General features: G+C 45.7%; 1 protein-coding gene across 3 annotated transcripts in view; it reads right to left on the bottom strand.

The window, feature by feature from the left end:
- Positions 1–24,268, bottom strand: part of VPS13B (vacuolar protein sorting 13 homolog B) — a 2,423,697-nt gene that overhangs the window by 162,009 nt on the left and 2,237,420 nt on the right. For all 3 annotated transcript variants that reach the window (XM_069220546.1, XM_069220545.1, XM_069220547.1), the window contains exons 49-50: positions 9,177–9,378; positions 4,752–4,940 (exon numbers count right to left, since the gene is read on the bottom strand). In XM_069220546.1, coding sequence (XP_069076647.1) covers positions 4,752–4,940; positions 9,177–9,378 — 391 coding nt within the window. The remainder of the gene's footprint in view (positions 1–4,751; positions 4,941–9,176; positions 9,379–24,268) is intronic.

Raw genomic sequence — 24,268 nt, 5'->3', positions numbered from 1 at the left:
GTCAACGGCTGCCGCTCAAGCTCCACGCATGAAGGCGGAGATTGGACAGGTTTGGGTGAAGAATCGTCTCCTGCTGTTGCAACAGAAGATCCTTCTGAAGGGGCAGTCTGAGTGAGGATCGGTGGCCATGCTCAATAGCTCTGGATACCATACTCTCCATGCCCAGTCCGGAGCCACCAAGATTACTTGGGCCCGGTCGTTCTTGATCTTCTTGAGAATTCTGGACATAAGTGGTATAGGCGGAAAAGAGGCCGGAGTTCCACTCGAGACGAAAAGCATCTCCGAACAAGTGCTGCCTTGGAAACTCCAACGTGTAAAACCGTTGACATTGCGCGTTCTTCACGGAGGCAAACCGATCTAACCAATACTCTCCCCACTGCTGAAAGAGACCTTGCGCCACAACTGGATGAAGACGCCATTTGTGATTGGCTATTCACGGACGGCTGAGTTCGTCTGCTATGGAGTTCAGAGAGCCTGCCAGATGTTGAACTACCAGGGTGATGTCCTGATGTGCCAGCCATATCCAGAGGCGTAGCGCTTCCTGTCAAAGGGTCCAGCACCCTACTCCGCACTGTTTGTTGCAGTACCGCATGGCAGTAGTGTTGTATGTGAACACCTGCACTACTTTCCCTTTGAGAGAGAGGGAAGAAATGCTTTCAATGCAAGCCTGATCGCCTGGATCTCCAGAAGATTGATATGGAGCCCAGAGTCCGCCCGAGACCAAAGGCCTCTGATCTCTTCCTTTCTCATGTGGCCGCCCCCTCCCAGAAGTGACACATCCTTCACTATGGATAGATCTGGTTGGGGCAGAGAGAGGGAATCTTCTGTTGACCCAATACTGATTCGAAGACCACCAATGCAGGTCTTTTGCAGTCCACTTTGAGATCTGGACCATGTTGGAGAGATTTCCCTGATGCTGTACCCATTGGAACTTCAAGTCCCACTGCAGAGCCCGCATATGCCATCTGGCATGTGTCACAAGAAGGATGCAGGAGGCCATGAGGACCAGCAGCCTCAGAGTCACTCTCACCGAAACCCAATATAGAGGCTGAAAGATCAGAATAATAGCCTGAATATCCTGAACTCGCTTTTTGGGAGGATAGGCCCGAAACTGCACTGCGCCGAGAACAGCTCAGATGAAAGGAAGCATCTGAGAGACAGAGTAAGGTGGGACTTCGGCACGTTTATAGTGAACCCCAGCGTATGCTGGAGATTAGCCATAGTCTGAAGGTGGGAGACGACTTTCTGAGGGTGAGTCCGCCTTCAACAGCCAGTCGCCTAGGTAGGGGAAGACTGAAACCCCCAACCTGCGCAGATGAGCTGCAGCCACCGCCATCATTTTCTTGAACACCTGAAGGGCGCTGGTGAGGCCCAAGGGGAGCACAGTAAATGGAAAGTGCTCGTGACCTACCACAAATCGTAGGTAACGTCTGTGGGCAGGCAGGATGGGAATACAGAAATAAGTGTCCTGCAAGTCCAACGCTACCATCCAGCCTTCTGGGTCCCAGGCACACAGGACCTGAGCCAGGGTGAGCATCTTGAATTTCTCCTTCTTGAGGAAGAGATTGAGGTCCCGAAGTTCTAGGACAGGAAGTAAGTCCTTGTCTTTTTTGGGCACCAGAATGTAGCGGGAATAACAACCACAACCTACTTCTGGTGCAGAGACCCTCTCAATGGCTCCCTTGGCCAAGAAAGCTGTGACTTCCTGGAAGAGAAGTGCCAAATGATCCTCTAGTTTACGGCCGAATGATTGAGGCATGGCTGGGGGGGGGGAATTCAAAGGGGAGGGAGTAGCCTCTTCGAACGATCTACAAAACCAACCTGTCCGTAGTGATTCCCATTGGGGCAGGTAATGGCAAATTCTGCCGCCAACTGGACCAGAGTGAGGGGATGGACTAGGAGGGTTTGGAGGCTGCAGCAGGGGCTGGGTGGACTGGGCAGACCTCTGGTTCCGTCCTAAGCCCACATGGGATTCCGCATTCCCGGCCACGCAGCGGCTGAACAGCATGGGTGGCACAGTGGCTGGGAAAAGGTCGTGACAGGGAGCCTCTTCCGTGGCAACGAAAGGGCCGAAAGGCCGACTGTTGTGGACGAGGGACAGTGGAAAGGCCAAGGGACCGAGCCATAGCCCGGGAGTCCTTGATCCTCTCCAGAGCTGAGTCCGCCTTGTCTCCAAAGAGATAAGAGCCATCAAAGGGCAAGTCTGTTGGACATTAGCTGAGAAATCAGATGTACGTAACCAGACATGGCGCCTCACGGCCACCGTCGTTGCAACCGATCTACCTAGAGAGGTGGTCGTCTCCCGCCCACATCTGATAGTGAACTTTGCCACATCTCTCCCATCAGTGACGGCTTGGGAGATGATAGCACAGGCCTCCTCCGGTATCTACGGCAGAACTTGCGCGACTGTACCCCACAGAGTGAGTATAACTGCCCAAAAGGCATGCAGTGTTCACTGACCGCAGCACGAGACTGGAGGAAGAAAACATCTTCTTCCCAAATTGTTCCAGCCTTCCTGATTCCTTATCCAGAGGTGTGGAAGGTAATGCGCCCAAGGATGAGGATGCCTGGATGACAAGGCTCTCAGGTGTGGGGTGTTGGGACAGGAAATTTAGGGGCGTTCGGGGTGGGCCGATGGCTGCGTGCATAGTATGCTCTGTCCAGAGACTGTCCTACCTGCTAACGTCCCTGTCTCTGATAAGAGGTGTGCATAGTAAGGTGTGGGAAAAAAACTTTACTCGACTCATAACTCTTACCAAGCCAATGGCAGTGAATAGTAGACTGTGATAAACACCATCTATCACTGTAGCAAGAGTGCATACCAAAGTGTATTAAAAAATTACCTACTCCTTTCTACTTTTCACAGTCCCACTGTGTTTTGCAAAATCGTAAAAAAAATTAAAAGTAAGAGTTAACCTTCTATCCATCACAGTAGTTATCGCTCACATGCTTCCTCTCAATAACAAGGGCCACAATATGTATTTCTACTAGTAGAATGTATTAAGAACTCACATACTCCTTTTTTACTATTTACTATCCTGCGTGTTAGTACAAATTAGTTAAAAACATACATTTATTATCTTCACAGCGGTTATTTCTTAAAAACCTCCTCTCTAAATTTAGGGGGACAGCATGCCCTTCTGCTGCCCCCAATATAGCTTTTTTGCTTCATTTCTACAACAACTCCAATTTTTACAGTAAGCAGTAATGGCTACCATTTCATTTCTAACATTCCAACAGGCAACCAATCACAGCCCTGGTTCTCGTGAAAGCCTCTCGCTCCAACGAGTGTGTGACGGCTCACAGCAAAAACTGGCCTAGACCAATCACAGGGCCTCATTTTTGATTTTGCGCTCTTGCAGGAGGCTTGCGAGACTCTTTCAAGTCCAAGTGTCAAAATATACAATAACTTTTGACCCTTAATTTCTGAAAAACTACTGAACAGATTTAAGCCAAGTCACAAAAAGCACAATCTTTGGACCAAAATCTAGCTTCCTGCCGAGTTTGGTGTAATTTAGTTCAGCGGTTTTTGCTATAGCAGTGTCTAAAGAAGTCTATGGAAAATGCATGGGGATTTTACGTTTTGGGACCACTTTTTTCTCTGCCCCCCACATGACAGATCACACCGAAACTTTCCAGGAAGGAGCTAACGTGGATGAGCGTTTTTTGGAAAGTTTTGTGAAGATTCATCAAATGAATGCAAAGTTATTAGCAAACCCCAAAAAAGTTCTGTCTATGGAAAAGCAGACCTAACTATAACTACCTACTGGTGACCGCCAGTAGGTAATTATTAATATATATATATATATATATATATATATATATATATATATATATATATATACACACACACACATATATATATATATATATATACACATACACACACACGCTTCTTCGCCTCTCACCTCTTCCCTTTGGCAATCCTCAACGTGTACAAAATGGTATCCCCCACTTGATTGGACCTGTCTTCAAGTAGGTAATACACACACGCAGACACCACACATCCACACCCACACACACACTCTTCTTCTTCTTCACCTCTTCCTTTGCTACTACTTCAATGCAGCCAGCAGACCTGTCTAGCCCACGTCTATGCTGCAGTTTCTTCCCATGGCATTGATATGTAGAAAGGAATCTGTATGTATGATTTACACATTCACAATTCAGGTGGGCCAAGGACATTTTCAATTCAGTGAAAATGAAATGGTGTCATATCAGTAATATCTGGTATAGGATAGGAGGAGGTGTAATGTGAAACACATGAGTATCTGCAATAGAAGCAGCTGCAATTTCAGTGAACTATAGCCACACCCGCCCAGTGGAGCTACTCTGTATAGACTGATTATATCAATCCAGCTGATTACTATTGTAAGAATAATAGTTAATTCTGTAACTGCTCTGAACCCCTTGTTGTCCAGGACATTGTTTTCTTCATATTGTACAATCTGAATGTGGGTTTCAGCTGAGATCATTCTGTCCTTGGCCTCACTCCCTGTGCAGGCTGCAGTCTGTATCCTATCCATTACCCACTACAATGCCTGCTTGCATGTCTCTTTATACACATGTTGTATATACAAGCCTACAGTTTTTCCACCTACAACTGTTTAGAAGGCTGTAAAATGCTATTGCTCCACGTGAAGTGCTCTCTCCCTCTTGAGCTTTATACACAATATACAAAGCTTACAAAATAGGTAAGCCAATAATAAAATAAAAAAGTCATCACCAAACACTTCAATAGTTATCCTGACCTTCTGGTGACCTGGAAATGCACCCAGCTTTATTTCCGCATCAACCAATCCGTCTTCATCGAGTGTAACAACTTCTCCATTATCGCCATCCTTCCACTTGGGAGATGTCACATTATGAACAAGTTTGACTGCTACCGACTTGTGCACAGTATTGGTGTTAGCCCAGTAGATTCCAATTTGGAAGGCTTCCTGAAATAGAAATATTTGTTTCTGCTTGTATTATTTTCTGAATGGAAGATTTCTACCAGAAATGCTCTACTTAGTACCAAGAAGGTAGGCGACATAAAGGTGGTAAAGATGATTGGGAATGAATGGTGTCATATAAGGGACAGTACATTACATATAAACATTCCAGAAATTACACCTAAATCATATACAGTTGGCTAGGTCTGCGTGTGGAGCCGCTGAGAGGGTAACTGTGGGGGTGAGTGGCTTACACATGTGTTTGAGCAGTGGGCCGTGGAGTCGTACTCGAGTGCACAGAGAACCAAGTTAGTTTCATGTCCAGTGGGCATGGTGATCTGATGGAAGTGTGTACGTAAGTCACACAGCATAGCTATACTAACTTTTTTACTATGCTGTAACACACATTCTTCTCATTAGAGCTACTGAGGGCTCTGACAGTGCAAGCCGATGATGAGCTCACATTGTCTTTGTACGAATGTCATTCATAGGCCTAATTCACTAAGCTATTTGCATATCTAAGTGATGCACAGGCAGACATCATTCATGCATCTCAATTCAGGTTTGTAATGCATGAATTCACCCTCACAAGTAGATTTATTCACACACGACACCATTACAATGTATTTTTAAATGAGAGTAAATCTCATAAGAACAGGGGTTTTGTCCATTTTCAGGTTATGGACAGCCGTAAAATGAGCTGAACATTTTTTCAGTATTCACAAATCTTTCGATTAATGTCATCGAGAGATGCACATTTATTTCTGTCAGGGTCAGGAGTAACCATTTTCCGTGTGGAACAAGAGAAGGGACCATCCCAAAATTGGTGAGGGTGTAGGGAAAGTGGTTTCTCCAAAGGAAAGAAAGCCAAAAAGTGAGCAAGTGCAAGTAGTCTGATATATTACACAGTCATAAATATACACTAACTACATTTACAAATGTGACAACTCCTCCCAGGAGTAAATCTGAAATTATTTATAAATTCCAGAAAATGTAGATATATGGTCTAAGGCTAGGGGTAACCCAACAGGGGCATATTTTGAAGCTTCTTTGCACACTCGACCCTGTAAGTTCGATATTTTAAATGGTGGATGCTTGACCACAACTATTCACAGTTGTGGCAGAATATAAGCGATCCATTAAAAAAAAAAAACAGAACGCAGGAAAACAATGATGCATGGGACATGTAATAGATAAGGAAATAGAAGTGATACTGAAAGACTTTATAGTGACTCCCTTGAGACAATGAAATTACAATAATAATGAACATGACACTGAGAATTTATCAACCACTCCTCAAAGAAGAGGGCATCAGCATATTTCACAGATTCTACCTAACAAGTGAAAGAGGAATGTTGGTGGAGAAACACTGAGTTGTGTCTATCATATACATACAAATTTGAAAATGATTACATGCACTGAATAATTTAGCAAGAATATCCCAAATAATTCTTCTACCCCTGTGGCAGAAATTGTTACTTTACTGCAAGATTTCCCTTTAGCCCTTGTGTTTAGCTACTGATTCAGCATTTTGACCAGAAATTTCATACAGAGGTCGTGTCTAAAAGTACATAGATTTATACATGGAATGGTAACATCAATCAGGTGATGAGGCGTGGCTGAGGAAAACAAAAACAAAAAAATTATTGCCTACATGTTGACTAATAGCTGCGAGTAAGGTTGGTGCAAGCCCTTCAGTTGGAATAGCTGGACACTGAGGTCTTCAAGTGGATAGCAAGCAATCTGATCTTTGTGTGAGGTAGAGGAATGTCCAGTGGATAACTGCTAAGTAGCAGAATTACCTAAACATGGATGTGGCATTGGGTGGTAAGACTGTTTTGAGTTTGGGATCTCAAGGGGCCGACAGCTGGGCAGGGTTGGGAGAATTAAATAATTAACAGTTTAGATCGCCAAAGTTAGGAATTTATTGAAGTAACATGTTCTACACCATGACTTATTCTACGGCTATCTGTACAAATGACCTGATCAAGGTGAACAGGCCTGAATGGCTAATTTGTATACTTTTGCAAAAGCTTGACTGAGCTGCGTGGATGGCCAAGGAGGTGAAGGCTGACAGAGGCCTTTATTTAGAATTAAAATCGCTAGTGTCTTGACTGAGTGAAAAGTGGTGACAGATCTTGAGCAGAAGGTAGTAGGCTGAGATGGTAGGGATTCTGCACTGAATCATGGGCAGCCTAGGCAAAGTACCTATTTGCCAGTTTTCATTTTATGTTACAGGATATGTTTTTTGAGTGCCAAAGGTATAAGGTTAAGTCTGAATATTAGGTAATTTAATAAGGGATAGAAATCCAAATATGGTAACCTAGAAGGAAAAGTCAGATTCACCACATTAGCCTATTTTTTATCCTGCACCACCAAATATGCGTTAGCTGATGATTGCAGTGATCCACCTGTCTAATAAACTGAAAATCTAGGAGTGAGGAATTCTGAGTCATGGTGGTTTGTGGCTCCATGAGCCATGCCTCGGTACAGGCAACCAGTAAAGGGATCAATGACCTGGCAATGTATGATTTTGTCATTTCATCTTCATTGCAGCTTGAGCCAAGCCCTTTTTAATTTCTTGTTGTGAGATGCTAAATTGGCATTGTGAGCATAGTTCTGTCCGGAGACACTACCACCGCAGTTGTAACAACCCTTAGTCATCACTGGCACGATCTATTGTGCATTGATAAGTTAGAGTCCATCTAAATACCAAAGGTTTTCATTATTTTAGTTGGAAATGGGGCAAGACATACCACATAAACTAGATCTTACTTGAGCATTGACAAATAAGGCTTAGCACCACTATTTCTGTTTTATTTGGATTCCACTTCAGCTGGTGGTTTTACACACTGATCAATGACTAACAAATGTGAAGAGAACGAATAGACAGTTTTCAGGTCAATGCTACAATGACATTATGTTTAGATGGAGATGTTTAAGCATAGGGTGCAACATTATGAAATGCACGGTGCATCAGATCACAATGTTAGCTCTCCACGTACTACTCTGCTTTCCCCTAGACAGGATTCAGGAAAAAAAGATATCGGACTCCAAAGATGCTTCTCAGAGTGAAACCAATTACTCAATGGCAAATGTCAAGCAGAGAGCTGTAATGAACAGAGCAGCTCTGTGATCTTATTGAATGAGAAATCCTAGGAAAAAATCCCAAAATGTAGGCGAATAATGGCTGGCCCTTGGCAAAAGCAGGAAAGGTGAGGTACAATCTGTCCTTTTCTAGACGAACTGAGGTCAGACCTAGTATATTATAATGAAGTTGCTAGGTTCTCACAGCAACTGATAATGAATGAGGAGGCTACATCAGTTTTTCACAACACAGAAATGAATCAGGGTGGCTTGTAGTGTTCTAAAAACCTATCCGTAATCCAACAGCAACCTAGGATGTATTCCTTTGTGGCCATCTACCCAACCTGTAGTTTTGTTAGTTTCTGTAGGACTAGGTCTTGACAGATCTAACTGCTTCCACTTGTTATTTTTTGATAGTTTGCTAAATAAATTACTTGCTTAATAATTAATTATACCCTTTATCTGCTACAGCTACAGCCCAAACTTTCTCTTTCCAGTGTCAGCATCTTGTAGTTATTTCGAAAATCAGTGGGGCAACAACCAACAAGCATATGCAATGTCTTCAAATTAGAAATTGAGGTTCCAAAAGCACGAAATAATTGGTCTAAAAATAATAATAAAAGGGGAGCATACCCTGGCAGAAACTGTAAACGTCTGGAGCACATTTCATGCTAGTGTCCTTTGTAGAAAAGTCAATCATTTATAAGCATCATACAGATGCAACATTTTTAGCACCACTCCTACAGCAGGCTATTGGTGTACATGTTACATTTAACATATTTATTGAAGACACTTGTTGGAGTGTTACTTACAGGCAGCCATGATTGTGTCATACAGTGGACACTATTACGAGTCAGACAGAGTGGTATACGTGTAGGAATGGGCCCAGTAATTTCATGACTCACGTGTTCCCTGATTCCGGGTCTGGACACTCGTGATGCTCAGTAACTGAGGGTGCATGGGGGACCTGCGCACTTGCTGGAATCAATATCACCACCCTTGGTAGTTCACTCTCAATTTACAGAACATCTTGTAATGAAGCCCAGTGTGATGTTACCAACATACATGTTGCGTGAGCTGGTAGGCTTCCATCTGAGGAAGAAGTGAGGTATTGATCTGATCACTATGGTGTAAGAGTGTGGTGTACAGGTTTACCTGGAAATTAGGTGGTATCATGGTTTTCCCGGCTGGAATCTGGAGTACAATCCTCTCTCCTTCGAAGAGCCAGAGATCCCACTTGGACTGGTTGATAAGCAAAGCCCAGGGAAGCAGCTCGACCAACAGGGTTTTCAGACACGGCTTCCAGACCGACAGCTTTACTCGCATGGGGCTGTCCCACTGAGCTAACTGCTCGCTGCTGTTCCAGAAAACACATCCAAAAAAGATGGAAGAGTGTTATTATAGCATTATCAGACTGCGTTTAACTCCAGTACACATGATACAGCGAAAGCTATCATAACATCCTATGTCATGAAAAAGCAGTTTGGGTTTCAAGTGTTTGTGCAGAGATGACTGAAAAGGGGAAGGAAATTGATCCTAACAGCTCCCACTGGAGCCACGGGCTCTTCTAATGACAGGAGTCAATTGTACAGAGGGTTAGAGCCAAACACAATTCCTCCACCACTACTCGGCCAAAGAAAAACACTCCAGGATAAACTCGCAGAGGCAAAGAGGCTGCACTGTGTAGGATTATAGAATGAAATTAAACACACCCAAAACAACGTTACTAATCGCAGAAAAATGTTTCATTGGATCAGTGGCTAGAAAATGCATTTTACCTCTCAAAACGGTGTAACTTTTAGGTGTAAATCGAACTTATAGGATACTGCAACGCAAGCAGTATTTTTAATAAAAGGGAAAACACAACATTTATTTTTTAAGAAATGTGCCTTTATCTGAAAGAATTGTTTTCACGTTTTGTTTTAAAAAACATTAGCTACAAGACACATTTATACGTTTCTTCAGACATATAACGATCTGCATAGGCATGTTTCTGAAGACCAAGAAAAAATAAGCAGTTGCAGGATTCTTCTCACCTTTGTACTAGTTTTGTGAAAGGCACACTGTGTCACATTTGGAGCACATAACGAGGTGAACTTTGGCATCAGTATGAAGGAGACTTGCACCTTTGCTTTTCAATACATTTTAATTGTGTTCACTTACTGATACAATCAACATACGTCTTTGACAGCCCTCAGTACATCAGTCAGCTAATTGGGGAAATCCAGCAGAGGTGAAAGAGCAATTCACAATGACAAATCATTTTGTAATATTTTGAAAATGCTTTTAGCAAGCTTCAATTCCACACCACGGGCAACAGAAATGCAAAAATCCCTTACACAAGCTAAGGATCAACTTCTTCCGCTGTCCGCCATCCCTACCAAAACACAATGGGAGGCGGAAGTGAGGATGAAACTCTCTAAGAAAACGAGGATATTGTGACAAAACTAAACACATGCCGATAAACTCCAGACGTAGACTTAATTTCCTAAATAGGATATATGATACTCCTGATCAGCTGCACCGGATGGATGCAACGAGCTGCTCTGACTGTCAAAGATGCTCTATAGATCCAGCAGAGGGTTTGCATCTTGCCTGTCACTGTCCCCTCCATACACAACTTCTAGCTAAACGTAGCTCATATGATTAACAGAGTAGCTGACACCTACCTGAGCTGTGCTCCACTGCCGCTGCTCCTGTGTTATGTTGTGGATAGTCTCTCCTCTCAGAGAACATTGGTGGTGCTGTTAATGGCACTTGTCTAGCACGGTGTGGCGCATCCCTGTTTGAAGGGGTCGTATCGCCCATGACCCCACCAAAGGACGACACAGCAGACCGGTAGGGGTGCGCACTTTATTTATTTCTTTTGTTCTGGTCGGCCCATACGTAGGCCGATGGCAAGCACATCCTTTCTCTACTGGTGCTGGGCTAGAAGCGTCCAGTCATGCCCGGAACCCTGCCTTGGTCTCTGGTGAGCTTAAGCAATGTCCAGTGACCACACGTAAACCTTTGCGTGTGGTCCTAATGTCCTGTGCCGACATCTCCACCCTTTGTTGAGAGAAATAATTACAAAAAATCAATTTCTCACAGTCCTCTGGACTGTGAATGTTCTATACTCTCCTCGAGCCAGTAGCCGTGAAGATGCGAGGGAGAGAGGGCTTCCTGCTCACTCTTGTTGGGTTGGAGCTTTTCTTTTCATGGGCTGTTCTTTCTCCTGCAACTCTGGTCTGGAAGGGGTCCTCTTTGTGCAGATGAGTCGCTTTTGGTGGCTCCCCCTTGCCTTCACTGAGGGATGTCCATCCGTCATATGGCCATGCCTCTCCTTCCTTGTCTGATGTTCTGAACTCTCTGAAGTGAGAGCTGTTTCTAGTCGTGGAGTAGGATCCTGCCACTGCCGTAATCATCGACCCTTTGATGTTAGTTATCTTGCGAGGTTGGCTCAAGAACGGGCTGTCAGATTTTTGTATTTGTTGTTGGCGTACAAGGACCATGTCACCCAGCTTTAGGCCAGAAGGCATGGCATGGCATCAGCTTGTTTCAATTTCCTCTTGGTTTCTTGGTCATGTGCGACAATATCACTGTGATCCGCTGGGGCCTTGGGTTCAAGTTGAGCCAGACGGGTGCTGCATGCCCTCCCTAGCACCAGTTCTGATGGGCACTTCCCTGTCAAGCTATGTGGGGTCTTTCGGTTGTCCCACAGAACTTTGAGCTAGTTTTGCACATTGGACAGACTTCTTTATGTTATTCATGAACCTTTCCACCATGCCCTCTGCTTGCGGCCAAAGTGGTGTTATTTTCCTCTGGTGTATTCCCAGGTATGTCATGAACCTGCAAAACTCTTCTCCTGAAAACAGGGGTCCATTGGCTGCCTTCAGTGTCAGAGGTGCACCCCAGGCTGGAAAAATGTCCTCTAGAATTGGTAGCATGGCAGTGGCTGACGTCAATGGCACCTAGCGCACTATGGGAAAATGAGCGTATTCGTTGATGAAATCCAACAGCTATCCTCCGGTGTCCAAAGGCCCATAGAAGTCTGTGACCAGTGTTCTCCATACGACCTCGGGTAGATCAGACATGTGTAGCTGTTCTGGCTTGGGTTGCCTGCTTGTTATCTGGCAGTTTGTGACTATGTCTTCTATCAGATGATCGAGTCCCGGGAACCATACTTTCTCTTTCTCAGCATTTTGTTGTGGCCACCATGCCCCTGTGAGACTCATGGGCCAGACTGACTGTCCTTTTTCAAACTGTCTTTGGTATGACTATCCTGGTCCCTTGTAGCAGTAGCCCTTGTTCTGTTTCTGATAGTTCCTCCTGTACTTGTTTGAGTGCAAGTAGTTGTTCGCATCTTACTCCTTCAACTACTGGGCTGCCATCCATTACATGTCTACATCTCTGTTGTTGCATGAGTCATTTGACTGTGTGTAGCGTGACGTCGGCCATTTTCTCCTGCGCTAATTCTTCCAGTGTCATTGAGGTTGGTGTGTTTTGTCGCAGCACAAAGTTGATGTATTCCTCGGCCACAGTGGAAGCATCAGTTGTCTATGGTAGAGGATGTTGAGACATGTAGTCGGCAGGGTTGTTCTCCTTCCCTAGTTTGTGCACTATTTTGAAGTCATAGTCCATCAAGTGCGTTCCCCATCTTTTAATTTGCGGTGGAATTTTTGCATTGCGCTTTCCATAGATTGCGACCAGTGCCTGGTGGTCTGTTATAATGGCGAACGGCTTCCCGTAAATGAACATGTGGTAGTGTTTGCATGCCCAGACTACCACTAGGTTTTCTTTCTCTGGTTGAGAGTAGGCTCAATCAACTTCCAACAGGCTCCTGCTTGCATATGCAATAATGTGGCTTGGTGAGTCTCTTCCGGGCCTGTATTGAGCTAGAATGGCTCCTAATCCCACTGGGCTGGTATATACAGTGAGCTCTGTGCATAGGGATGCATTAAATTATGCAAGGTGGTCTACGGCGGTGATGGCCTTCCTAATGTCCTCGAATGCCTTGTCGCAGTTGAGGTCCAACAAAATGGCTGTCTTTGTCTGGTCAGCTTACGAAGTGGAGTACTCACCATGGCAAAGTCTTTGATGTACTGAGCACAGCAGCTTGTCAGACCTAGAAATGACCTCACTTCTGCTACATCTGCTGGAGGCTGTGTCTTGCATGATGTTTCCACCTTGCTGTGATCCGGCGCATCCCTTTTTGGGAGAAAAGGTGTCCGAAGAAGATGAGTTCTCTCTTTCCTAGCTCGCACTTGTCCTCGTTCAGTGTTAGTCCAGCTGTTTCCAACTGCTCGTACACCTCCCGGAGTGCTGAGTCATGTTGATCATCTGTGCGACCACATACTAAGATGTCAACGCTGTAGTTCACACAGTTTTTTACAGGCCAAATCACTTGTCTCACCAGTTCATTAAATATTTCTGCTGCTGATAACACCCCAAAACTCAATTGTTTGTACCAAAAGAGCCCTAGGTAAGTAGAAAACGTGGTACTGTATCAGCACTGTGGGTGTAGTTCCCGTTGATGGTGGTCCTTGAATAGATCGAGTTTGGAGAATACAGAGGCCCCAGTGAGGCAGCTAATCATGTGATTTAGGTGAGGTCCTGGGCGTCATTCTCTTTCAATGACTGTGTTCGATAGGCGCATGTTGACACACATTCTTATTTTCTGTGTGTCCTTCTTTGGCACCGCCATGATGGGGGGACACCGAGCGGGTTGGTCTATCCACGGGCTCAAGGATGTCCTGTGCTAGCAGACTCTTCAGTTCTTCCTCTATCTGCACCTGCACAGGAACTCTGCAGTGGTTTTAAGCCACTGGCTTGACCGCTTCATTGCAGTGAAGGGTGACCCTCATTTCCTTCAGTCTTCCAAGCCCCTTGAGGATCACAGGGTGTGACAGTCATGTGATACATCATGGCTAGGAGGCCCCTTACTTGGGCAGTGACACTGCTGAGCAGAAACGGCACTGGCACATCTCTTCGTAGGTCATGGACCTGTTCTCTCACAGTTGTGGGATTGTATGTAAGCATTTTCTGTGAATTTTCCCACATTTAGTAGGGGGCGCTTTGCACCCCTTGTAAATACATCAACAGTGGAAGGCAGCAGTGTAGGCTTGAGTTTCATTTTGTCATACTCTGACACGCACATGATGTTACATGTGGTTCCACTGCCAAGTACAAAGCGTGTTGGGTGATTTCCGACTTTAGATCTACTGTTGCTGTCTTCTTTATTCGCTGTCATCCACTATTTAAACATGTTCTTGGGTATGTGTCAGGAGATATAGACGTCCTTTGGCTGCCTGGGCACTGGCGTCATCGGAGTCGGTGTAAGAGCTGCGTGCTTCCATGTGATGCGTGTGATGGTTTGAGGTAATTCGTGACCGGGCAGGTTGCCCTCTCTCTGTCTTGAGGTGGCCACCTATGCAGATGCTTACAAAGTGGTTGTGGCAGTTGCATTTCCGGCATTTTTGTCCCCTGGCTGGGCAGGCACCGATGTGGGTATACTGCAGCTATAACACGTCCGTTCTCGTTTTTCCTTCACGGGTAGTTGTTTATCATGTCTGTTGTGGCTGCCGGCCTTTCGGTGAGCTTGTTCCTCTGTGCCCATTCTCCCATTTTCCATCTGAATAGCACGCGATTGCTGTCTTGTTGTTGAATTTGTCAAATTTGCAGTAAGTGACTAGTTTACACAGTCTAGTCGCAAAATCATCAAGCGATTCATCTGCTTGTTGGCATGCGAAGCTGAATGTGTAGCGTTCAAAGTCAATGTTTTGTTGAGGGTCGAAACTGTCGGTGAGGCATTTTATTAGGCGTTTGCAGGTGGTGATTGACTCAGGCGTGAAAGTCACTAATAGATCTTCAACATCATCTCCTACCAGGTTTAGAAACAGGTCCCTCTCCTGTTCATCAGTGTAGCCTTTGCAGATAGCGTTTAGGTATCATTCAAAGAGCATGATCCATTTTTCCCAGCGAGTGCCTTTCGTTTGAGAGTCAGAGAGGCCAAATGGCAGAGGGCATCTGAAAATTGCACTAGGATTATGCCTCCATTGAATTCATCCGCCATGATCAGAGACACTGCGTGTAGGTGATGCATAGCAGCTGTCATCATTACTGTTTGTTTGGCAGTCTACGAGTAGTGTTGGTGCAACATCTGGGCCCACGCTGTGTCATTGCAGTGTTCTTCACTTGTTCTTATGGTGTGTGCTGCGTTTGTATGCCCACCGTGTAAATGTATTTGTTGTATTGATTGTAGGTTCCCTGGCGTGCCTGACTTCAAAATAGCCTCCTCAGGTATATCTATGACTTGTCGGACTTCAAACTGGCCACCACAGTAGTTCTTGTGCTTTGCCTGTTATTAAAATGGCCACCACTGTTTCTGGGAACCTCATCCGTTCCAATGCCTGACTTAAAGATGGCCACCCATGATGTCACGGTATTGCGAGATCTTGCGTGTATTGGGGATTACATGCAGGAGCCTTGACAAACAAGCACAGTCTAGCAGTGCTTACCGCGCACTTCTTTGGGTGTGGACACTGAGCCACAGGAAGTCGAGGTTGCATTGATGGCCGGAGGCAGTGGGCATCACATCAGGCTTCGCTCCAATGCAGGGAGCACTTTGTGATGTGCAAGTCCCACCTTTGTCGCCAGTTGAATGGCTGAAGGCCCCCATAAAAGGACGACAAATGAGACCGGTAGGGGTGCACACATTCTTTGCTTCTTTTGTTCTCGTTGGCCCACACACAGGCTGTTTCCGGCACGTCCTTTCTCTGCTGGGGCCAAAGTGTCCTGTTGTACCCGGAATCCAGCCTCGGTCTCTGGTGACCGGAAGCACTGACCAGTGACCACACGTACACCTAGTGTGCGTGTGGTCCTAGTGCCTCGTGCGGACAGAAGGGACTTATGCCTATACTCCAGGGGTGGCTCTGAATTTTATTTTTAAATATTTTGCAATGACAGACCCGAAAATTACGTATCCCTGTTGGTGCCAAAGGAGAGGCCCAGGGACATCTGGGGCCTATTCGGAGCCTATATGATAAAGAAGGCAGAACACGAAGGGGACTCTCCTAGGCAGACAGGCTGTGCCCTAAAGATAACAGAAAAGGCTGTAGTTTGCTGTTACCCAGTGGCCCACTAAGTGGGGGCAGAGGGATATAGGAGACCCTGTACTGCGATGACAGTATTTCTGAGGCAATGAACTGAGTGTGTATTGTTTAACAGTGCAAGTTAACCTTCAGCAATAGCTTTTTATGAATGCTTCTTAACCTATTTCAATTTCTTATTATGTTTTTTTTAGCTTGACTGTTCACTTTCTATGACAGAATGTTCAGAAACATTTCAAAATAAACAAAGCACAGGAATGGAGAGATGTCAGCATCTCTGCACACTTCCTCATACTCATAGCAGTAGTGCTAGCTTTACTCAGACCTCTACTTAAAACCTTGGAAGAGGTCTTCCTCCACCAATGCACCACAGCCTACCTACCAGTTACAAAAGCATGAACAGCAGTCATGCCATTATTGCTGTAATCATCCAGGCAATGGCCCTCTAAATATCTACGATGCAAGAATCAGGTGGAGGTACGGGCAGCCTGATCTTCACTTTGCCTGTCAGAAAGGAATAATGGCAATAGGGTAGGGTCCACCACCTCTGGCCTGAATATAGCCCCCGCCTTCCGTGCAAGAATTCCCTGTGCTCCAGAGAGGAGGGTATGCATCTGGTCTCTCCTGCAATACAAGGAACCATGTCAAACACTAGGATTACATTTCTTGGCTGCGTAATCTTGGAGATTCCCTTATCTGCAGTACCTTCTAGGAAATCCATTTCCACTGGTGGAGCACATCTGCAGGCAACAAAGTGCATTGAGACTACAAACAAACTATAGGATGATTGATAAACCCAGGGTAAGTAAGGCAGCCCTCTACAAACAAATGGCATAATGAGGTGACAGTATCTGCACTGTAGTGAAAAGATCTACGTGGTGAGAAGAGCAGCCATATTCAGCAGGGTTCTTTGGGCAGCAAGGTAGGCAGCACTAACACTGCACCAGACTCTCCATTGAAAGAGCATTTTCAGTATAAGGCAGAGCAAAGCCGGTGATATGGCAGACCCCTCACTGCCTTGGTGGGTGCTGGCACCCTATCTGGAAAAAATGCCCGTCCTCTAGACAAAGACCTCCATTCCCTGCACTGTGCTGTTCCTAACATCAAATGGACACTGTTCTTGAAAGAAAGAATTCTCTCCTGTGCAATAAGGCAGCATCACCACTGTTAGAAATGGAGGCTATAGCTGGCAGTGGTTTGCACCCTGTTTAAGTAGGGACACTCACTCTAGTCGGGGTAAGGGAGTCACACAGTTAAGATAACCCCTGCTTATCCTTTTGGTAGCTTGGCACGAGCAGTCAGGCTTATCTCAGAGGCAATGTGTAAAGTATCTGTACACACATACAGTAACAGTGAAAACATCACGAAAGTACTCCACACCAGTTTAGAAAAATAGCCAGAATGTATCTGAGTAAAACAAGACCAAAACAACAAACATCCAACATACACAAGCAAAGAAATGAATTTTTAAAAATTAAATCTCAGTAAAGTGCTGAGAAACACAATAACTCCAACTGGCGCTAGCACGATGTAGTTAAAAGAGTTGTTCCCAACAGTCCAACGCTACTCGCGAGGGAGGGTCATGGAGTCACACAGACCCCAGGCACAGTAATGTTAGACACAATGAGGAAACAAAGACGTTGCACAGAGTCTGGGAGGCGAGGCGTCACTGCAGCTGGTGCGGCTTTGGTTCCTTACTGCTAACGGAGAGGTGAGGCATCAGTTCCTTACTGTAAGGCAGGGGAGGTGAGGCATCGGGTTCCTTACGGTTGCAAGGGAGGTGATGCAGCATCAGTGGTGAGGTGTTGGTTCCTTACGATCCGGCGGGGTTGATGAATACAGCAGGTCAAGACGGGATGCGTAGACTTCGCAGTGTCGCAATCAACACCAGGTACTGCGGCGGAGTTGGAGTCAGTGTCCCAGACGTCAGGGACATGGCACTCAGTACTCACGCTGTGCTTGGACTGTGGAGGCGCTGCAGCGGTGTCGGGCTCGCGGCGATGGATGCTGCACTCAGTGGGGACCATGGCTTTGGTGCAGGCAGCGGTGAGGAGTCAGACAGCTATGACGGTTCTAAAGTCGCTCTGGAGTTGATATACTTGGTTTCACCAGAACTCGCTCCCAAGAGCCCAGGATCTGGATTTGCCACCCCTTGGCAAATCAGGACTCTCAGCAAGAGAGCCCAGGTGCTGGCGGATGAAGTCTTTGATGTCCCTGAAACTTCTAACAGGATGCAAGCTCAGTCCAAGCCCTTGGAGCACCTTTTGAAGCAGGTTGTAGAAAGCAAATTCCAGTACTTTTACTTCCAGGACAGAAGGAGCAAGCAGCAGGCCAGCACAGCAAAGCAACTGGCAGAGTGGCAGTCCCGCCTACATCATGTAGCTCTTCTTCCTGGCAGAATGTCCTCAGTCCACAAAGATTCCAAAGTTGTGGTCTAATAGGTCCAGTACTTGTACTAATTTCTGCCTCTGAAGTAGACAAACTTCAAAGGGAAGTCTTTGTAGTGCACAAGACCCTGCCTTTCCTGTCCTGGTCCCAGACACACTGAAGAGGGTTGGAGACTGCTTTGAGTAAGGACAGACGCAGCCCTATTCAGGTGCAAGTGCCAGCTTCTCCTACCACTCTAGCCCAGAAAGACCAATCAGGATGCAGGGCACACCTCAGCTCCCTTTGTGTGACTATCTAGAGGGGATTTAAAAACAGCCCAACTGTCATCATGACTCAGTCGTGTACTTCAGCAGACAGGCAAAGGCACAGAATGGTTAAGCAAGAAAATGCCTACTTTGTAAAAGTGGCATTTTCAAACTTACAATCTAAAAACCAACTTCACCCAAAGATGCATTTCAAATTGTGGATTCAGAGACCCCAAACTCCACATCTCCATATTCTCCCAATAGGAAATTACACTTAAAAGATATTTCAAGGCAATCTCCATATTAACCTATGGGAGCGATAGGCCTTGCAATAGTGAAAAACAAATGTAGCAGTTTTCAGAATCAGAACAAGTAAAACACACCATACATGTCCTACTTTTAAATAATCTGCACCCTGCCCATAGGGCTGCCTCTGACCTACCTTAGGGGTGACTTAGATGTAGTAAAAGGGAAGGTTTGGGCCTCGCAAGTGGGTGCACTTGCCAGGTCGACATGGCAGTTTAAAACTGCACACACAGACACTGCAGTGGCAAGTCTGGGACATGTTTCCAGGGCTACACCTGTGGGAGCAATCAGTGCTGCATGCCCACTAGTACAATTTGATTTACAGGCCTTGAGCACACAGGCTGCACTAAACTAAGGACTTAATGGCAAATCAAATATGCCAATCAGGGATAAACCAATCACCAATACAATTTAGGCAGAGAGCACTTGCACTTTAGGACTGTTCAGCAATGATAAAGTGCCCAGAGACCTAAAGCAAATGAAAACAGGTCAGAAAAAATAGGAGGAAGGTAGCAAAACGTTTTGAGATAACCCTGAGAAAAAGGCCATTTCCAACATCCATTAAGACATGGCAAGCATTGCTTTAATAAAAAATAATCAAGGAGTCACCCTTATAACTGGATACATCATGTCCATGCACTGCAAAGGAGTCAGTCTTTTACCACCAGTTACAGCCGGTAATTTTTGGAGGGAGGGCGTGGGCGGGAAGCACACTCGTACTCATTCATTTACATATGCATGCGCATCCATTCACAACACTCATCAACATTCAAACATACACGCACACAGCAAACATTCATTTGAAAAACACACATGCACACTTACCTTCAGTACGGAGGTCTCAGGAGGGTTAGGACTGTTGCCTTCCCTTTCTGGCTGGCCTTAAGTCAGCCAATGAGGGAAGGCAGCAGAGTCCCAACTTCGTCACAGAGTGGGATGGGGTCAGTGAGACTTCTGACCCCTCCCCACTCTGTGACGCGGTGTCACTGATTGACACTCGCCCTGGGCGCTTCAGGGCTTAAACCTTAATCGCCGAGGTCAAAGTCAATCGTGACGCTTCCCCTTGTCACCGAGGGGAAGGGCCTCGAGGCACCTTTGCTGAGCTGAGTTCACGCCCATAGGAGCTGTGACCTCTTCAGCCCAGCAAAGTTCAGCTCAGGCAGCCACGAGTCTGTGCAAATCGCACACGTCTCACTCCTGGTTGCCTGATCTGAACATGAAGAGTGCCTGTCAGGCTGACCTTTGCTCAGCCTGACAGGCACTCTTCATGAGGGGTAAAAGGTGTGTGTGTGTGGCCCCTCTGCCATAAAGGACGGGCCACAGCTGTTTGCCACTGTAAGGATAAGTGGCTGAATACAAAGAGTTACTGATGAGTTCACCAGTCACTTCCTACCAATTGGTCAGTTTCCAACAATATCTGCTGAATGGCACCATGGTGCTTGATAACTACTGCAGATAAACATAAACAGGCAATAGCAATGCCAATAGCTCTGTCTTTAAAGGAATGTTGTATGGTAAGGTGAAGCATTACAAGTAAATAGCATATGTATTTGTGTGGAAGAAAAGAACTGTAGAACAATATAAGTATAGGTTGAAATGTCACACAACAGTTGCACTGTGAAGCCAAATCTAAAAATCCATGTAGGTTAATTACTGCCATCCTCTCATTTGCGCTGCTGCCAGAGAAAGACAAACACCAAACATTATCTAGTTATCCAAGACATTTTGACAGCAGTACAATGTCATGTGTGTGCCCCTGAAAGTTCAAGCTCATGCAGCTGGATAAATAAGCAACATAATCACAGATGGTGGTGGGTAAGCACTTTTTTGTTGAAGCACCCTTCTGCCCAATCAAGACATGAACTCCTGGATCGCAACATGTGGGTGGAGTCAAAGTCCCTCTCTAGTGGCAGTCACATAATTATGTGGCGACAGCTTGGCTGTCAAGCTAGACCGTAAAAACTGACTTAGTTTTTATACCGCAATAGTTCTAATGACAAAAAGTATTCTCCATACAGCAAAATTAGTTAGAACCATTGATGAAGCAATGTGGATAACCTAGACAGGCAACTGCAAGAGCCTAACCTTCCATTAATTACCCCTCATGTAATACAAACATTAGCTACACATTTAAACAATATCAACTGCAAATCAGTCTAATGCACATGATGGTGGGTCATGCAAATTCAAAAAAGTCACGTATTATGGAGTGAATCATCAATAATAGGTAGACAAGACATTTTATAAAATAACAACTCTACACACAAAACAGACTTCCAGGTATTGCAGTAGAAGGTGGCTGGGATGATATGAGAAAGCTACTCATTGTGAAAGATGTTCTGCATTACAGTTTGTCTATTCCTGAGTTACAGTCTTAGCCTGACCTAGTGTCTCTGAAGCAGAACAGAGACAGCGTGAACTAAAGACAGGCCACAGCTGTTTGAAACTGCAGAAAAGCCATATGTATGATGTAAGGAAATGCCTCCATGGCATGGTTACCCCCTGATGTTTTGCCTTTTGTTGATGCCAGTTATGATTGAAAGTGTGCTGGGACCCTGCTAACCAGACCCCAGCACCAGTGTTCTTTCCCTAAACTGTACCTTTGTTCCCACAATTGGCATAGCCCTGGTACACGGATTAGTCCCTTGTAAATGGTACCCCTGGTACCAAGGGCCCTGATGCACGGAAAGGCCCCTAAGGGCTGCAGCATGTCGTATGCCACCCTGGGGACCCCTCACTCAGCACATGCACACTGCTTCACAGCTTGTGTGCGCTGGTGGGGAGAAAATTATTAAGCCGACATGGCACTCCCCTCAGAGTGCCATGTCCACCTCACACTGCCTGTGGTATAGGTAAGTCCCCCCTATAGCAGGCCTTATAGCCCTAACGCAGGGTGCACTATACTGCAGGTGAGGGCATATGTGCATGAGCACTATGCCCCCACAGTGTCTAAGCAAAACCTTAGACATTGTAAGTGCAGGGTAGCCATAAAGAGTATATGGTCTGGGAGTTTGTCAATTACGAACTCCACAGTTCCATAATGGCTACACTGAAATCTGGGAAGTTTGGTATCAAACTTCTCAGCACAATAAATGCACACTGATGCCAGTGTGGGATTTATTGCAAAATGCACCCAGCGGGCATCTTAGAGATGCCCCCTGAATACCAGTCCGACTCCTAGTGCTAGGCTGACCAGTTTCTGCCAGCCTGCCACAAACAGACGGGTTTCTGGCCACATGGGGAGAATACCTTTGTTACTCTGTGGCCAGGAACAAAGCCTGCACTGGGTGGAGGTGCTTCTCACCTCCCCCTGCAGGAACTGTAACACCTGGCAGTGAGCCTCAAAGGCTCATGCCTTTTGTTACAACACCCCAGGGCATCCCAGCTAGTGGAGATGCCCGCCCCTCCGGCCACTGCCCCCACTTTTGGCGGCAAGGCTGGAGGAGATAATGAGAAAAACAAGGAGGAGTCACCCACCAGTCAGGACAGCCCCTAAGGTGTCCTGAGCTGAGGTGACCCCTGCCTTTAGAAATCCTCCATCTTGAGATTGGAGGATTCCTCCAATAGGATTAGGGATGTGCCCCTCTCCCCTCAGGGAGGAGGCACAAAGAGTCTAACCACCCTCCAGGTCAGTAGCCATTGGCTACTGCCCTCCTGACCTAAACACACCTCTAAATTTAGTATTTAGGGGTGACCCAAAACCCAGGAAATCAGATTCCTGCAACCTACACAAAGAAGGACTGCTGACCTGAAAGCCCTGCAGAGACGACGGAGACGACAACTGACTTGGCCTAGCCCAGTCGGTGGCTGGCCCGAGAAGCCCCCCTGTGCCCTGCCTGCACCGCTAGAGTGACCCCCGGGTCCCTCCATTGATTTCTACAGAAAACCCAATGCCTGCTAAGCACACTGCACCCGGCCGCCCCTGTGCCGCTGAGGGTGTGTTTTGTGTGCCTCTTTGTGTCCCCCCAGTGCTCTACAAAACCCCCCTAGTCTGCACTCCGACGACGCAGGTACTTACCTGTTGGCAGACTGGAACCGGAGCACCCCTGTTCTCCTTAGGCGCCTATGCGTTTTGGGCCCTCCTTTGACCTCTGCACTTGACCGGCCCAGTGTTGCTGGTGCGGTGACTTTGAGGTTGCCTTGAACCCCCAACGGTGGGCTGCCTATGCCCAGTAAACTGAACTTGTAAGTGCTTTACTTACCTCAGAAACATAAACTTACTTACCTCCTCCAGGAACTGTTGATTTGTGCCGCGTCCACTTTTAAAATAGCATATTGCCATTTTAACCTATACTGTGTATGTTACTGCTCTAATTCAAATTTCCTTACTTACCTATGTGGAGTACCTTGCATTTTATGTATTTACTTCAAATCATGAACTTGTGGTTCTTAAAAAAAACTAAGAAAATATATTTTTCAATATAAAAACCTATTGGCCTGGAGTAAGTCTTTGATTGTGTGTTCCTCATTTATTGCCTGTGTGTGTACAACAAATGCTTAACACTACCCTCTGATAAGCCTACTGCTCGACCACACTACCACAAAATAGAGCATTAGAATTATCTAATTTTGTCACTATCAATCTCTAAGGGGAACCCTTGAACTCTGTGCACACTATCTCTCACTTTGAGATAGTATATACAGAGCCAACTTCCGACATATGAACAATGTTATAGTGGACTCCCTGCAGCTACACTTAACCGGAATACTTTCCACAAGCGGTTTATCTGCCACAACATAAAATTCATCAATTTAAGTTGCCAGTGAACAGCCTACAGGTTTAAGGTGATAAGGACCCACTGGTGAAAGAATCAGTACCATATATGCTTCGATCCTACATCAGAAGTTTAGTTTCTTTCCTTAACAATCTTCATAGAAGATGTTAGCATTCAATCCCAATATCAAAAAATAAAACTAGATTGTGGTATTAACATGAGGCTTTCTCCACTGAAGAAATATAAGTGATTCACTTATTATTCCACTAGTCATATCTCTGAGATTCTCAACCCAAGCAACTGGGATGGCAGATAGAGCTATAGCTGTCTACCTAGGAGTGAGTCTGCATGTGACCTCCGTTCACAAGATCCAGAGAAATCTGGGCAAAGGGCTGATATACAACGTTCTGAAGGCAAAACCAGAGCTCTTGTTGCTCATGGACCACTCTGCATCCTCAATATCAGTGCTGATCGGAACAATGACTATGGGGACCGCACAAGACCAA

The sequence above is a fragment of the Pleurodeles waltl genome, chromosome 2_2 (assembly GCF_031143425.1).
Source record: "Pleurodeles waltl isolate 20211129_DDA chromosome 2_2, aPleWal1.hap1.20221129, whole genome shotgun sequence".
Lineage (NCBI taxonomy): Eukaryota > Metazoa > Chordata > Amphibia > Caudata > Salamandridae > Pleurodeles > Pleurodeles waltl.
The sequence above is the reverse complement of the archived record's forward strand: the minus strand, read 5'-3'. Positions and strand labels throughout refer to the sequence as shown.